Here is an 18,282-nt window from a genome sequence, read left to right on the forward strand (position 1 = left end):
CATGAAATATCAAATAAACCTATGCATTATATGTATCATATAGTTTAATTAAGTGATTCCACTTCGAGTAAATCACATTATCAAGCCACCCGCTAGCAACTCAGTACAATGGTACCATTGATTCATTTTAACGGTATAGATGAGAAAACACAGCCTGATAAGAAAATAACTATTAACTTATATTGGTCTGTCTCTCATCTATACCGTTAAAATGAATTAACATGTATGACAAACACATAAGCCTTGCCACACGTACAATAGTACTGAAGATGATCTACTTGCTGATTATCATTAGTAGAGATGAGCACTGTTAGTATAATACAAGTTGCTAACGAATGACCAGATACAATGTTATTTACTACATTTCATATGTAGGATTTAGTAATTTTTATTAAAAAAAATATACAGAGCTGGTGAATCATTTGATAATTATATTTATAAAAACCTTTAACATCAAAAATACAGTGAAAAAATACATAAGAAATAAGACTTTTCATTACAGCACTGTTTATACTACTCTCTTTCAGTTTATAATAAGTAATTACAAAGAATCAAATCTCTGTTATGAAATATAAAAATGTAGAAATATTCGCAAAAAAGAATTATGCTGTTTTATATGAACATATAACATTCATGCTGTGTTCATAAAACTTATTTTACATATGGGCCCTGAAATGAACAACAGCAGAATTACAGAAATAGGAAATGAATCCTCCCTCCTCACTTATTTTTTAAATACAACGTATTTACCACAATGGAGGGCAGTAGAGTCTATTTGCGATTTAGTTCACTTGGTACATCTTTATTCTTAAAAGACTGGAATAAGGTTGTATAGAAAGGGGAAAAAAAAATTCTGAATAACATTCTGGTGGCTTTCATTGACAATTGGTTGCAATTTAAAGCCTCGAGTCAGCTTCTGGATTGCAACGAATCTTCCGTGGAGTAATTATACTGACTTGTAACACTTCTTCACATGTCTCAGAGGTACTACTGCTATCATTCAACCTGAAGAAGAAAGAGAAATTAATAAGAATCTTTGTGTGTATATAATTATATGTTATTGTATGTAGTTATATACACAAACACACAAATATTAATATATATATATATATATATATATATATATACACAAACACACAAATATTAATATATATATATATATATATATATATATATATATATATATATATATATATATATATATATATATATAAGACAAAGAAAAGACCAGCCCTTACTTGGACTACTGTGTACAGATGTCTGGTTTCCATTGCAATTCTGATACAGTGGAGAGAGTTAAAAAATGATACCAGGATTGTGGAATACTGATTATGAAGACATATATGTTGAGAATTTGTAGACTGCAGACACTAGACACTCATGTAGCAAACAGGAGAAAGAGGAGTAGGAGTGATATGATTGAGACAAATGTCTGAAAAGGTCATACAGGATTTCATTTGATGGAATTTTTCATTTTATGGATGCTTGGGAAAGGATGAGGGCTTCCTTGAATGCTGCTAAGAAGGGGATGAGGATTAGATTTTTCTCTCATAGAGTAGTGCGTGATTGGAATGGATTGCCATTGTATGTTGTGTGTGCAAGAATAAGTATGACAGCTGATGTGTGTATGAGAGTATGTGGCCTCCCCTCAATGAGTCCCTGATTCCCATAGAGTTCTACTCCAATGATCTGGAATTCGTCCCTCTGTCCAGGCCTTCTGAACTATGTGGTGCAGCAACTGCAAGACTTTTATGCCCCTATACTTGAGCATTCCTGATCAAATATTATTATTATTAATACTTGACACTTCCAGGGAGTCCGACTCATTGAGGGAGGGCACTTACTCTACAACTCTACGTCTCCACCACAATCTTCTAACCACAGCGAACCGCATCATCTACGCCAATGCCATCTACTACCCACCACCAGTAATATTTTCAAACAATTACAAACAGCCATGCCCATGGCAGGATTCGAACCCACAACCTTTTGGCTGGAGTGCAGATACGCTAACCATTCGGCCAACCAGGGCGGCTTTCCACATTTCAGGCTTTTTATAGCTTTTTCTACTTCAAGTATGGATATATATTCCAGATTGCAGGCCTGTTGAGTGTTTTTTACCGCTATGCTGTCACTGCTTGTTTCATTTAGCAATTTTTTGAAGTAATTACTCCATACTTCAAGGATATCTTTTTCTCCAGTTTTCATGTCACCTTTATCACCTCTAATTCCTTTTTTCCTCCATTTCTGAGCTTTTTCAACAGCCTCCAGAATATTTTGCCACCTTCTTGATATTTACTGCTGTGTTCTTACCAAATTCTTCCCATGACTTTTGTTTAAGTTTTAAAAGAGGTAAACCGTGAGTAGACATATCGGTACACAATAAATAACGGAAAAAACTCACGTAGAAAGATTATTTATTAGTATATAATAAATAATACTAATAAATAATCTTTCTACGCGAGTTTTTTCCGTTATTTATTGTGTACCAACTTTTGTTTAGCTTTCTTACATTTATTATTATTATTCACATCTGACCTCCATGGAGTTAGAGAACCATCGTGGGAGGTACATGCTATTGTACACAATGCTCATCCAACTGTGCTTTAAACTGATTCAATGTGTCTACATTCATAACACAGGCAATGTATTCCCCTCATCAACCACTCTCCATGCAAAGACCCATTTCCTCACTCGTATACTCACACCCCCTTGTTCTATCCCTCTTCCATGTCAACTTGATAACAACCCCCGACTAGCTTATATGTCTCAATCATATTCCCCACCCCCTCTTCCTCCTACTCACTAAACTCTATAACTTATATTCTCTCAATCTGTCCTCATATTTCACATTCTAAAGACCGCTTTTGTGAATCTTCTCTGGACCCTTTCCAACATATCCTCATTACCATGAAAACCCAGCAACAAAATCTGTGCATTATATGTATCATGTAATAATACATATGCCTCAAAAATAATCCATAGGCCTGATCAAGGCCTTATACAATGGCATCATAATCCTCTCTATTTCTGCATGTCAGGGTCCTCCGCATCATTGCTATTATCCGATGTGATGTCTTTATAACTTGTGCAATGTGGCCTCTGAATTTCAGATCCTTGTCAACCATCACTCCTAGATCTCTCCTCTACTTTCTTTAAAGTTTCCCCACCAAGTGTATACTTTGCATCCCATTGTTGCTTACCAAATCTCAAAACCTTACAATTTGCAACACTGAACTGATAGTTCAGTGTTGCAAATTGCCCATTTGTGCAATCTACTCAAGTCCTCCTATAAGGCCATAACATCCACTTGACTCTGCATTGCTCCCCCCCAATTTTGCATCATCTGCAAATCACTAGTTAAACTCATCCTAATATCATTAACATAAAATTGAACAACAATGACCCCAAAACTGATCCCTGCAGCACACCACTAGTGACCTTTCTCTTTTGGGATACTGCACCCACATATACAACTTTTTGATACCTATCCAACAGCCAGTCACTGATCCAACTCAGAAGTCTTATCCAATCCCATCTGTTTCAATTTATTTAAGAGCTTGTCATGTGGCAGTCTATTAAAAGCCTTTGCAAAATCCAAGTGCACTACTGTATGTGCATCTCCACTGACCATCTTTGTGAATCATCTCTGGTTACTTTCCAACATATCCTTGTCACCATGAAAATCCATTAACCAAATCTGTGCACGATAATTCACATGAAGCCTCATCAAGGCTTCATGTGAATTATCGTGCACAGTAGCTATACATTGTATACATTTGTCTCCTCTCTGTATTCTCTAAGAGCACAAGATGACTTATTTGCCAGAAACTTTTGATTTGCTTTCTTCTTTTCCTTCACTGCCTCTTTAACTTCCTGTGTCCACCACGGAGTTCTGATTTTTCTATCCTTGCAGACAATCTCACCACATGCCTCTTTGGCTGAATCAATGTTTTCTTTTCTGCTGAATTCCAAGGATTGGTTCCTGTTCTCTCACACTCATTTTTTCTTGAATTATTATTATTACGTGACACCTCCAGGCACTCCAAATACTAATCGAGGGAGCACCCCTACTCTACAGCTCTCTGTCTCCACCACTCAATCCACCAAATACAACTATCATCATCATCATCTACACCCGGCTTGTCCAACCCGCAGGCTGCATGTGGCCTGGACAAGCTGATGTTGAGTTTATGCTGACGTATGCTGATGGTGAGTTTATTAAGCAATGTATGGAAAGAGTGTCACATATAATTTGCCCTGATAAAAAAGGGGATTTTTCTAAAATCAGTTTGTCTCACCAGACTATAGCCAGGCGAATTGATGAAATAGGAAAAAGGTTTGGCTAATTTTAAATTTTATGCTTTGGCGACAGATGAAAGTACTGATGCTACTAATACAGCTCAATTGGCAATTTTTATCAGCGGTATTGATGAAGAATATAATATCACTGAGGAAATGGCTTCTCTAGTGCCATTAAAAGACAACTAAATCAAGAGATTTATACGAAGCAATGAAAAATTCGTTAAAGCGATTTTCTTTGTCAATTGTGAACATATCTAGTATAGCTACTGATGGTGCCCCGGCGATGAATAGATAAAAGAGATGGACTTGTAAAATTAATAGAAGACAATGCAATTGCTTCCCAAAATTTACGTATGATGAAATATCACTGCATAGTACACCAAGAACATTTATGCACAAAAGCTTTAAAGATGGATAACGTCATGCAGATTATCATCAAGGCTGTAAATTTCATAAGGGCCAAGGTATTGAATCATCGCCAATTCCAGGAATTCCTTAAATTTATGAATGCTGACTATGGGGACATCGTTTACTTTTCGTAAGTAAGATGTTAAGTCAAGGCAAAACGTTGAAAAGATTTTATGATTTGTAAAATGAAATCAAATTGTTTATGGAACCAAAAATAAAATTTGTGTCAGAACTTGACAATGTAAACTGGCTCACAGATTTGACATTTTTAGTAGACCTGACTGCTCATTTAAATGAGTTAAACATGCATCTTCAAGGTGAAAACTGATCAATACAGTGTTTCAAACTATAACAGTGTTCGAAATGAAACAAACTATGACAATCTCAAATTAAGGCAAACAATTTTATGCATTTCGACATGTTGGCTAAACACGGTCCTGTGAACAACAAAAAATATGCAGCCTTGCTTTTAGATTTGATACAGGAATTTGAGAACAGGTCTCAAGATTTCTGGAAAAATCAATCTTTTGGTATATTTGCAAATCAATTTTCAGTCGACACAAACATATTAGCTGCCAATTTTCAAATGGAATGCATAGAGCTACAATCTGACATTCAACTTAAAGAAAAATTTGATCATGTCTCTTTACTGGACTTCTATAAGATATATCTTCCCAGAGAAAAATCATGCCTTATTCATGTCATCGCTATTTGGAAGCACCTACATTTGTGATCAGCTATTTTCACGGATGAAGCACATGAAGAATAAAACTAGAACCAAAATATCTGATGAGCACCTTGAGAACTCACTGAGAATTGCAACTACTTCCATCGAACCAAATATCGAAGCATTTGTCTCAAAAACAATGTCAAACATCTCACTAATTTCATGCTGCTGTCTTGTCTTTTACTTTTATAATAAAAAATTCATGAATTAATGAAGTTTAAATTACTTAAATATGTTAACTATATATTCTAAGTTTTTTTGCTCATCAGCTATCGTTAGTGTTAGTGTATTTTATGTGTGGCCCAAAACAACTAGTCTTCTTCCAATGTGGCCCAGGGAAGCTAAAAGGTTGGACATTCCTGATGGGATTCAAACCATCAGGAATGTTTGAATTCCTGGTGGGATTCAAACCCACAGCCTTTTGGCTGGAGAGTGGATATGCTAATCACTTGGTTAATGTTTGTGTATTTTAGTCTACAGTTCACATCTGAGAGCTGATTAACTTTTATTCACTTGAAAACGTTCTTACATGTTTTACTTTTCAATATGAAGTTCAATTTTATCCTGCTCGAGACTAAATAGTGATCACTTCCAATTTCAAATCCTCTGTACATTCTAGTTTCCTGCCCAGTAAGAAAACATCACTATCAACAATAAATAGTCAATGAGACTTTTTTTTTTATTCCTTGCATCTTCTCTCCATGTGAATTTATGCACATTTTTATGTTGCAACATTGTGTTAGTAATAAGCAGTCCATGTCCTGAGCAGAAATCTAACAAGTATTTGCCATTATTATTAACTTTGCTCTTTTCTCAAAATATTTCTGTATGTTTGACAATCATTTCCTACTCTGCTATTTAGATCTCCAACAAGGACCAACTTTTCCTTTTTCATTGTATCAGTTGCTTTCTCTAAAGCCTCAAAAAATTCCTCCACTTCTATCTTGGTAGAACCTTCTGTGGGACCCATAAGCACAAATAAGTCTCATTGTGCAGTTCCCCATTCTGATATTTTCCCACATCACTGTAATTGATATTGCCTGCCATTCAAGAAGATGAACCTGGTATTTAGTGTTGCTTAAAAAGATCTTGCCAGTTTTTGTCTTTTTTGTTTCAGTCATCCCTATTATGTCAATCTGGTACTTATCCAATTCCTCAGTTAGTTCCATTTCTTTGCTATTCAGGCTTCTTATGTTGATAGTACCGATCTTGAACCTGGTGATGTTGAGTTGGAGTGTGTTTTAGGATTTGATCCAGTAGCTGACATTTTGCTGTTTACCTTTCATTGGGAAAAACAATGAAAGGGGGGAGAGGCTTGTTTAACTGGTTGATGCCCTGCTGGCATGAAATTCTGTCCTACTGTACCATAATTTTATTTGTGGTTTAAGCCAATAAGAATACAATTAGGTCAGCTAAATATCAAATTGCCAGGCCATTCTCATTTGTTCAGTATCCAGGTAGATATCTAACAGGATGCACCCCAAGGTGAGGCTTGGACATTAGGTCAGAAGCCCTGGTCGATTCTCCATATTCCTTTAAAGGCTATATGGAGGTCTCCTCTAAGTTATACAGCTTTGACCCATGAGCATCCCCATCAATCATTAATACCTGTGCTAATGTAAGTTTATGAATCCAGTATTGAATTCATAAAGTAGTTTATTATTTGCTGTACTTACAAAGAATAGATTAAATCATATGTAATTATTGATTTTCATTTAGGAGAATTTATCAAACATCAGAACATGGCCTAACTTATGCCAGCATTTCCTCTAGTGTTGACACTTATAACCTTCAGGCAACAACAAATCAAAGCATGTCTTTTACGCTAACTTCTTTAATCAATGTCTGTACAGGCTTGCCAGCATTTACAACATCTAGCAAATGTTTCATGAAAAGCATGCTATTTAGCCTTCATAGAGTGTAACATTCATTGGTCTTGTGGATAAGTAATGTACAGTTTGATGGTAAATATGCTGCATAAACATTTTTTTTCATGCCAAAGTCAGCTCTGTGGCAAGAGATGTGCAATATGCTTGATTTTCAGACACACACAAAAAAAAAACTTTTCAAACTATTTTAATATAATCTCAGTGGTAACCAGCCATTTTCACTTACACAGGATAAATCTGCATGCCTTTTAAGGCCATAGGATATTTATTTTTATTTATCAGCAGTGGTTTACATCAATGTGTGCCTACTGCATTTCAGCATCTTAGGGTTAACCTTCTTCATCCTCTGCTATTAATGCCCTTCACAGTGTGCATTGTCAATATAATGCAATTTCATCAGCATTATAAGTTGCTCAGGACTAAGGTGCTTGCCAGCTACAAGTTTAACAAATGCATCCATACATTCAGTAACTACCTCATAGTTTGCAGACCACTTTTACCTTGCACTTTATGCATGACACTTCTTAAACCTTCAAAAGTGTCCTATTGTCACACTCAAGTTTTTATAGTCTTTATGGAATAACTTAGCCTGCTCCAGTAACACGTTATCCAACCTTATCAGTTTAACATTGAAACCATTATATCATCCATCATGCTCCATACTCTTACCATTTCTCAATTTTTTCCCATAACACTAATTTGCTTCTTCTAATCACTGCCTATAAAGAATTATAGTATTTTCTCGCTTTGCTAGTTTATATCATAAATAGTGGATGATATAACACCATATGTATTACATAATTTCCACATCAGAAGACATCATTGATCAAGTTGTTTCAACACTTCTACCTTTTCCTGTACTAACTTGTGCTTACACTTGGCACTGCCACTGAACTTTACCTTACTTAGAAGCAATAGCTAGAGTTAAATGCAAACAAAATAAGCAAGGAATCACTCAAGGTCAAAGGATCAACACGTTGTAGATGTAAACAACTGAGTGCTTCCCATATAATGCCATCTGTGGCAACCTGGTGAACTAAATCAAGCGATCGCTGGAATTTTGAGTGCTCAATTTTGTCTGGACTAAAGGAGGCACTGGACCCCTCCATGATTGGAAAATTTGTGGGGGTACCTGTTACTGTCCTAATTATTTAGAACTGCAAACATCTGAAAAACAGTGCAGTCAATCAAAGAGATAGACTACTGATCAGTCCATCTGTATTCTTTAGTGTTGAGTTGAGAATTTTTAGGATAATCTTTGGAGACATATGAGAACAGTATTTGATGGTTGAATAGATTTATCAAATATCAAATAATTTGTCATTAGTTGGGAATAACAGTTATTCAGTAACTTTGATTCAGTAAAATTGATGCTCGGAGAGAAAAAAAAGACAATATAATGTAATTTCTTAGATGTTAAGGAGATGATGACTGTGATTGTCTAAACTAAGACTAGAAGAGCAAAGTTTGTTTTTCTTTCTTTCTGACAAATAAAACAACATTGAAATTAACAAGGTTATCAGAGTACACCTTTTTGACAACTCGTATAGCAAAGCATAAGTTCTTTTCGCTATACCCTTGGTATTAATTTGGTCTACCTACTCACTGATGAGACCTCAATAAAGGTCGACACCGTAATGTATAACATCATACATCTCCTAGGAGATGGGTTTTACATTATGCGAAATACTAAGAATAGTGATCAGAGCTTTATCCTCCTTTGCTATGAGTTTCCCTAGTTTGTACTACGTACTTTAGCTTACGCTAGTAGTTGCCAATACTTTTATAGTTTACTATATATTCGGCATGAAACTCTGATTCCGATCTTTAAGTTTCTTATTCGGTTTTAAAACAGTGTGGGATTTAATATCCCCTTAATTTAAATAAGGTTATCAGAATACTACCAAAAAATTGACTGAATGTATTTTACAGTCCAGTCTTCTGAAGCATACAGGATATGATCTGGCACAATTAAGATTTCATCCCTAGCTTCTGATCAACAATTGACTCTTACTTTTGAGAATGCCAGGTGAGCATTTATAATGCTTCTACAAGGTAAACAGTGGCCATGTGAATGTTGTTTTATGAAAAAATAAATGAATTGTAGAATGTCATCTGAACTGAGAAGAAACAATATTCACAGCATACCTATATGGAGGATCATTAGGAAAAGATCAACAGTGGAGAGTAGCTAAGAATAGCAAATGCCTCAGTATCTCTACCTTCTGGTCAGTGCAGTCAAAGGTGAAAATCTTCAAAAATAGATGATTTATTTGGAAACTTGAGTTGCACAAAATCAATATTTAAAGAAAGAAAAAAGTTCAGAAAGGTTGTGACATAGTAAAATAACAAATTCGATAGAATGAAGCAAAGAAGATAAAGGGAATTCTACAGTGAATGCTCTCTGCCATGGTGCATCACAGCAAACAAACATCCTTCTCAGTATATTGTGGATATTGTTTGTTTGTCTCTAGTTAATTCAGACTGCAACCTGATGTTTGATATCTTCTCCCATGGTACAATACTCCCACAGCTATTCACATCCACATGTTCTCTAGCATCATAAGGATTCCAATTGGAATGATCTTTGTGACTTTCCTTGCTCTAACCAAGGAAATGTCCCATTAACTTTCATTTCCCATTCCATTTTAAATTGTTAAGCCTTGATTGAAGAAGTATGTCACAAGAAAAAGCAAGCACATGAAGAATGTTACAGCTGGGTTTCATAAGCAGTGCTGTAATGAGGGCATAGCGAAAGAGGCGTCTGCCACAGGTACAAAACAAAAAATGTTAAAAATAAATAAATAGATATAAAATTCCCTATTTTATATTGTATTTTTAAATTTCAGCAATACGCTGCTTTAGACACAGAAATTCTGTAACACACTGCAACTCATTTTGATGGGGTTAATAGTAAGTATTTAACATATTGTATTTAATAAAATTTAACTTGTTACATTTAAATTTTCCAAAATTTTTGTCATTTTTGGGTTGGGGGGGGGGGGGGGGTGCAAATTAGACACTTGCCACAGGCACTTCATATCCTCATTACTGTACTGTTCATAAGTCTCCATCTCCTTTTCTGTTTATATTAAAGCCTAGAATAGTTTCAAGGAAATTATCAAAACATGAAACTTTTGTCCAATTCTGCTTTTAAATCCTATGCACTCAGATGCGAAGTTACAGTATTGTTAATAAGGAAAAACCAGTCTCCTACTTTTCCTCAATTTCTTACACTGATGATTCTTATATATGTCATCCTGCCATTTTGAACATGCATCATTTGCTGCTTACTTTGATTTTTTGCTGGAAAGAAATCAGAAGAATCTTGTCCAAACTGGATAACAAATATGTCTCTTGATCCTGATTGACACTTCATTAATTGTTTTGACAGCTTGCACTCCAGAGTTGATTCCTGTTCTATGTCATACTTTTATTTTCTACTGGTATCTGTCCTGTAGCTTGGAAATTAGCCTATATGCAATCTATTCTTAATAGTGGTAACAACTCTACCATCAAATTATCCTCACTTCAATTCTTTCTAAAATAATGGAGAAAATCATTAACATTCAATGTCTATGCTATCATAGATTGAATGTTATAATATGGTTTCTGGAAATCTCTCAACTAATCCAGCTTATCCATCTTTGAAAAAATATCATAGAAAACTTAAGGCAATCTAAAGTGGTTGCACTTGATATTTCTAAGAGATCTGGTTGGGTTTGGCAAAAAAGAAAGAAGCCCTATATTAAGTAAGCTCCCATCATATGGCCTATCTTCTGTAGTGAGATTGCCCTTTTTGCTGGTTGGATATTGCATGTGATGTTGGAGAACATTTATCCTCAAACTTTGCAACTAATGCTAAGGTTCAACAAGGCTGTTCTTTCACCTGCTTGATTTTTTTTCTATTTATTGACAGTTTTCACCATCTTACTGCAAACTGAATAAACTTTTGTTGTTGAAACAATGCATTCCTTTCTCATTTTATAAACCTTGCACTACACAAATCAAGAAAATAAATTTTCAGAATATTAACATATATAATCCTAACTCCATCTCACACCATTCTTAAAATATTGTTAATTTCAATACTATTAAAACTCAGTCCTGTCTTATTGTCTTGCGATTTTTCTTCTTCTAATCTTACCTTTGAAAAATAATTCGAATATCTCTAGATAAGATGCAATTTCTTTTTTTTTTTTTTTTTGAAAACTGTAATCCCCAATCTCCCTTGGTATAAAGTGATAGGTCCTTTGACTCCATGGAAGTCAGATGTTTATAGTAATAAATGTTACAAGTAATGTCTCCTGAGGATCTGAACAAACAGGTTTTCTCTCTTGCTCAAGACACATCTTTAAAACAAATCCCTCCAACAAGCTAATAGTATGTTCGAATTTGGTTGGTGCACCTAAAACTCCTTAAAAGTAATTCATTCGGTACAGAAGAGTATTAAGTTCGTTAATGGAACACCTCCCACCAATCTTCATTCTTTCTGCTGCTTTCATTTTCTACAAATATTTGTATTTGTGTTCATCAGAATTAGCATTATTAATTTTCCCCACTATCCTCTAAAATCACTTAAAACATGTATGGTGGCTAATCACCACTCTTTCACAGTTCATTTCCAAACAAAGACAACAAACTTTTCTTCCACTTCATTCCTTACTTCTACTGCTGCTGTCTTTTGAACAAGTCTCTCTCTCTCTCATGTATTTCCTAAAAAATATAATCTACAGGTCTTTGAATCCAATGCTAATAAGTTTCTTCTTTCTCCTCTACTTTCTTGTCTCCATTCACAGTATCAGTGTTTCATAGGTTGAACGTCTTGATTACAATTAAAATTTCTTGCACTGCTTATGTTCCTCAAGGAACAACCTAACACAACAGTAGTAGCAAGATTATTTTAAAGCTGTACACCCTCAGTGATGTTCAACATAATTCTGGAAGAATTATGTTAATTGCACGTGGAAGAAACCAGGAAAAATAAACCAAGCCTTTACTCTAGAGTCAAAACATGATTTTTGGCCTTCAAGCTTCCAGTAGATAAATTGGCAGTATTACACTGAAGATGAAATTCGTTTACTAGCAAGTAAGTTTCTAGCATCACAAATGAGTGTAGACATCTACCTATATCAATATGCAAAACTACTAGCAGCCCCACCAACATGAATGTGTAGTGAAGGACTGAGTTACTGCAGACCAACCATACTTCACCAAAGTTTGATATATTCACCAAATTGTGGTGACTTAAAGATCAGTTTCATTTGTGATGATTTACTATTAGACTTTCACAAAGTGTAGCCCAGAAGACAGTGAAAAGCCATGCATTCTATCTCAGCTATTTCGAGACAAATAGCCACAATCTCATTTGTTACTGATTCATCTGACACCAGTTAGTTCCAGCAAGATAATGCATATCAAAAGGCACAGGTAATATGGATATGGTTCTAGGAGTACAATGATGATTTACTATTCTTCATTTGTTCTGCCACCCAACATGAGCTGCTCATGAGGGATCTGCCACAATCCTAGTCCACAATGTATTGTTCTTCTCAGTGCATTATGAGACACCATTATCCAACTTTGTGAGTTTCTCCAAACCTCACCATCTCTGCAGTGGAAACATGACAGTTGCACACCGGTTGAAAACTGGTTCATATCCTATCTAAAACATATATAAAGAATTTTGAAATGAGGTTACATCAACCCAGTTTCATATAGAAGTAGCAGTGTTTCCCCTATCCTGCAAAAGAGATAAAACTCCCTATGATATGAAAATGGTAACTCTAAGTAGTAGTTTTATGATGTTACCTTTATTCCTGTTAAATTGTCAACACAAAATAACCAGACAAAGTGCATAACTAGCATAGTAAACTTAACTCACAGCAATTGTAATAATTCATAAAATAACAAGTCAATTTTTTTTTTTTTTATCTAGAGATAAAAGAGGTTGAGTTGTTATTTTAGATATGATAAATGCCTAGAGATTAATGCCATAAACTAGAACATGTTCTCACATTATTTCTTAGTGGATTTCTCCATTAGTTTGGAAAGGACTGATGTGAAAGCAATAGATCTGTAGCTTTATATACAGATTTAAGAGAATGGATATGGGCTAATTTCCAAGCTGCTGGAAAATATTTCATATCCATTCTATCACCTGTGATAAATATAAAGCATAAATAGGTTTGAGAACTCAAGGAATGCCATCTGGACTAGACCACGCTTAATATTTAATTGCTCAAGATTTTTTGTGGTATCTTACTGAAAGAATAAAGAAAACATGAGGTGTGGAGTATTTGGTGATGAAGATGGAAGAAATTTTCCTTCATTATTGATGTAAGAAGTTTGAGGGAAAATGTATGCAAAGTTTTTTTGTGTCGTTAGAGATCAACCTGGATTTAGCTGAAATTACAGATAATTTCTTCTATTATTATCATTTCCTGACCCCAGTGGAGTCACAAGACTCATTGCAGAAGGTCAACACTAGTGAACAAAAGTCTATCATACCACTTCTTAAAATAATCCAAAGTCTGCACGTTCACTACCCTCTCAGGAAATGCATTCCATGCTCCTACCACTTCATGCAAAAAACTTACTTCTTACCCTTTTCCTCACTACCTCCAAGTATGGCTTCTTGTCCTTATTCCTATCCCTCATTCTACCATATGAAAAATTTCAGCGTTAATATGATAACCCTTCAACAGCTTAAACGTCTCGATCATCCCTCCCCCTTTGCCTTCTATCCACCAAACTCTGCAGTCCGCATACCCTCAATCTATCCTCATAATCAATGTTGTACAGTCCTGGCATCATTTTTGTTATCCATCTCTGCACTCTCTCCAAGGTTACTTCATCCCCCTTCAAATCCTGATGACCAAATCAATGCTCTCCTCAACATTACTGCAATTCTCTGAGATGTCTTCACAACCTTTGCAATATGTCACCAGAACTTTAAATCTCTATCCACAATCACCCCAAGATCCCTTGCTTCCTCCACTTCTTCCAGTATAACTCTACCAAGTGAGTATGAAACATCCCTTCTGTGGACATCAAATTTTAAAACCTTACATTTAATTGCATTAAACTGACATTCTGCCTTTGCCCACCCTTCCAGCTTATTCAAATCCTCTTGAAGAGCTAAAACATTAGCATTACTAATAACCCTCCCAAGCTTCACATCATCTGCAAATAATTGAACATCTTCCTGTGGTTCTGTGACAATATCATTGACATAAAGATTGAACAGCAATGGTTCCAGGACTGAACCCTGTGGAACTCCACTTGTAAGCTTCCTACTCCCTGATACTGCTTCCCCATATGCAACTCTCTGATATCTATCAGAGAGTTGCCAATCATCAATCCAATCCACTAACCTGATATCCATGTGAGAGCATGTGTAGGCAGGAAAGAAATGGGATGACCAGGGATCAAGAGGAAATGGATGAAATTGCAAAGGGTTCTAAAATGAAGAAGCAGAAAGGGAAATAGCCCCAGTCCAGCATGGAGAGATCACATCGAGTGAGTGGTATCAGTGGAACTAGCTGTAGATCCAGAAATGAGCTGTCATGTTTGTATACCAATGCTAGAAGTATAAGAAACAAGGCGGATGAAATGGTTGCACTAATTGCGTCTGTTCACCCAAAAATTGTCGGAATAAGTGAGACATGGTTGGAAAAGGAAGACATCCTGGCAGGAATAGAGATGGAAAGGTATGATGTGTTTCGTGAGGATAGAAGGGGTAAAAAGGAAAGAAGAGTGCTATTGATGATAGAGAAAGAGTTATGTCCATATAAAGTGGAGATGCAAGAGGGAAATAGTGCCAGTGGTTTTGAGGCAGTATGGTGTGAGATAGAGGTGAATAGAATCAAATACTTTGGTGGGATGTTGTTATAGACGTGGTAATATGGATGGTGGTGATAGTGAAATGTATAGTCAAATAAGCCAAGCAAATAAGAAAAGGGTTATCATTATGGGTGATTTTAATTATAGCAATATAGACTGGGAAGATGAGATAGCAACTGGAAGTAAAGAAAATGGGTTTCTTGAGTTTTTGAGGGATAACTACCTCAGACAGTATGTAACAGAAGGCACACGAGGATTAAGGGCCTTGGATTTGGTCATCTCATCAGAGGATGTAATTATAAATGAGGTGTCAAATCATTCACCAATTGGTGAAAGTGACCATGAGGTGATTACCTGGGTGGTTGCCAGCAGTGCAAGGAACCCTGTGAAAAAAGGGTATATGTGGAACTACAACTGGGGTGATTATGAAGAGCTCGGGAGACAGCTTGCAGGTGTAGCATGGAATGAGGAGTTAGATGAAAAAGAGATCAATGCAGCGGGGATTTTCAAAAACTATTTAGTAGATGCAATGTCTAAATGTATTCCAAGGGTGAGAAGGTTAAATAAGGTAGGTGTGAGATGGATGAATAAAGAGATTAAGCATGTGATACAGAGAAAAAGGACATTGTGGAGGCAGCATAAGAGAAGTGGAAATAACCAATTTCATGAGGTCTACAAAGACCAGGCAAGGAGGGTGACTTGGTTGGTGAGAGTAGCTAAAGAGAGGTATGAACAGCAGTTAGCTAATGAAGCCAAAAAGAATCCTAAGGAGTTCTTTCGATATGTAGCCAGCAAAAGAAAGAATGATTATGGAAGGATGACATTGATTGGAGGAAATGGTATAAAGACAGCTGTTGCAGAATGTGTGGTGGAGATACTTAATGAGCAGTTCATAAAGATCTTTCAATCTTGTGAATGTGACTTCATGGAGAGATTGAGAGCAGTTGATGATGGGGAGGAGAGACTGACTGTAAGTGAGCAAGAGGTGTTTGGGGAGTTGAGTAAACTAGATGTAAATAAGGCTGTGGGACTTGATAATATAACACTGCATATTCTGAAGGAACGTGCCAGAGAGTTGACACCTGCCTTGACATATTATTTTAATACGAGTCTTGCACTTAGTCAAGTTCCTAAAGAGTGGAAGGAGGGCATGATTATGCCACTTCATAAAGGAGGTGATCGAACTCAAGCATCAAACTATAGGCCTATCTGTGTCAGGTGTTGTGGTTAAGTTGTTGGAGAAGCTTGTGAGAACTAGGATCCAGAGTTGGGTTGACAACAATGGTATAATCTTTGATGGACAGCATGGATTTGCTAAAGGGAGGTCATGTTTTAGTAATCTACTTACTTATTACAAGAAAGTGACTGCTTCCTTGGACAGAAGAGAGGGATACACAGTAATATACTTGGATTTCCCAAAGGCTTCTTTTGATAGCGTACCATGATAAGTTGACAGTCAAACTACAGCAGATGGGGTTGGATATTAAATTAGTGCATTGGATTGGAGACTGGCTATCTGATAGGTATCAACAAGTTGTGTATAGGGGTGTGATATCCAGGAAAAGGAAAGTCACTAGTGGAGTGCCTCAGGGGTCTGTTTTAGGTTCATTGCTTAACTTGTATATTAATGATATTGGTGAAGATTTGGATGGAGATATTCAGTTGTTTGCAAATGATGCAAAGTTGGGACGAACCATAAAGAGTAGTGAAGATGTTGTGGCCTTGCAAGAAGACTTGAATAAATTGAGTGATTGGGCATGGAAATGGGGATGTGAGTTCAATGTTGCAAAATGTAAGGTTTTAAAATTTGGAAAACAAAGATGGGATGCAGAATTTATGCTTGGTGAGAATATATTGTTGGAGGTAAAGGAAATAAGAGATCTGGGGGTGATAGTGGATAAGGATCTAAAATTTAGGTGACACATCACCAAAATTTTGAAGACAACACAAAGACTTCTGGGAATGATGTGGAGGACACCGACGTGTAGAAGTAGGGAGATTCTTGTTCCATTGTATAAGGCTTTGATTAGGCCACACATGGACTATTGTGCCCAAATTTGGTCACCGGGTTTTCAGGATGAAGAGATGTTGGAAAGGGTCCAAAGGTGACTGACTAAGGTAGTTTCTGACCTCTGGAATGTTGAGTATAAGGAAAGATTGAGAAGATGTAATTTGCAGAGTCTGGTGGAGAGAAGGAAGAGGGGAGATATGATAGAGACCTACAAGTTGGTAAGGGGTTGTTATAAGATCAATGGTGGAGAAGTTCTACAGAGAATAGTGGGAGATCAGAGGTCATCCCTGGAAACTGTATAAAGAGGGTGTGCGTAGCGGAGTGAGAGGCAGGTTTTTTCATGCAGAGTTGTGAATGATTGGAATGCCTTGCCTGAGAGTGTGGTGTGTGCAAGGAGTTTGAGTGTGTTTAAGACACAGTATGATGAGATGTGTGTGTGTGTGTGATAAAAGGACCTCCCAGATGAGTCTTTGACTCCATGAGGTCTTGGGGGATAATAATAATAATCCAAACTCATATGATGCAACTAAAAAATCAACTTGTCATGTGGCATTTTGTCAAATGCCTTGGAAAAATCCAAAAAATGACAGTGTATGCCCTACCTTCTTCCACTGCTCTTGTTACTCTTTTGTAAAATATAACCAGATTAATAAAAACACGAGCTCACTTTAACAAATCAATGCTGGCCTGCATAAATAATATTACCCTCATCTGCCCAATTCTGTATATGAGTTCTTGCCAATCTCCCCAAAATCTTAACAACCACAGAAGAAATACAAACAGGCCTATAGTTTAATATCTTCATTCTACCATCACCCTTATGCAATGGTAATGCTCCTTTCACTCTCTACGAACCTGCCCCATTGCAAGGCTTTCATTAAAAAGCCAAGTTAACGGCACAATCGGTTCCACAGCACACTCCCTTAAAACACATGGTGAAATTTCATCTAGTCCCCCCCCCCCCCGTCTCATTGAAATTTAGTGTACTTGGTATTTGGAATACATCCTCTTCATTCACTTCACCACTCATTATCCTTCTAGGAATAAAGCCTGTATACCAGGATGGAACATTCTAATAAAGTGATCATTAAATAAGG

At 36.3% G+C, this 18,282-nt stretch overlaps 1 protein-coding gene across 1 annotated transcript in view; it reads right to left on the bottom strand.

Annotated features, from left to right (window-relative positions):
• Window positions 1-421: 421 nt before the first annotated feature.
• The window catches only part of LOC150094374 (organic cation transporter protein-like), a 301,836-nt gene continuing 283,975 nt past the window's right edge, over window positions 422-18,282 (bottom strand). The window contains exon 11 of the mRNA XM_090412194.1: window positions 422-1,005. Within this exon, the coding sequence (XP_090268320.1) occupies window positions 897-1,005 (109 nt within the window). The 3' untranslated portion in view covers window positions 422-896. The remainder of the gene's footprint in view (window positions 1,006-18,282) is intronic.

This window comes from Typopeltis vanoorti, chromosome 22 (genome assembly GCF_054136105.1).
Source record: "Typopeltis vanoorti isolate ZY-2024b chromosome 22, IOZ_Tvanoo_1.0, whole genome shotgun sequence".
In the NCBI taxonomy this organism is placed as follows: domain Eukaryota; kingdom Metazoa; phylum Arthropoda; class Arachnida; order Uropygi; family Thelyphonidae; genus Typopeltis; species Typopeltis vanoorti.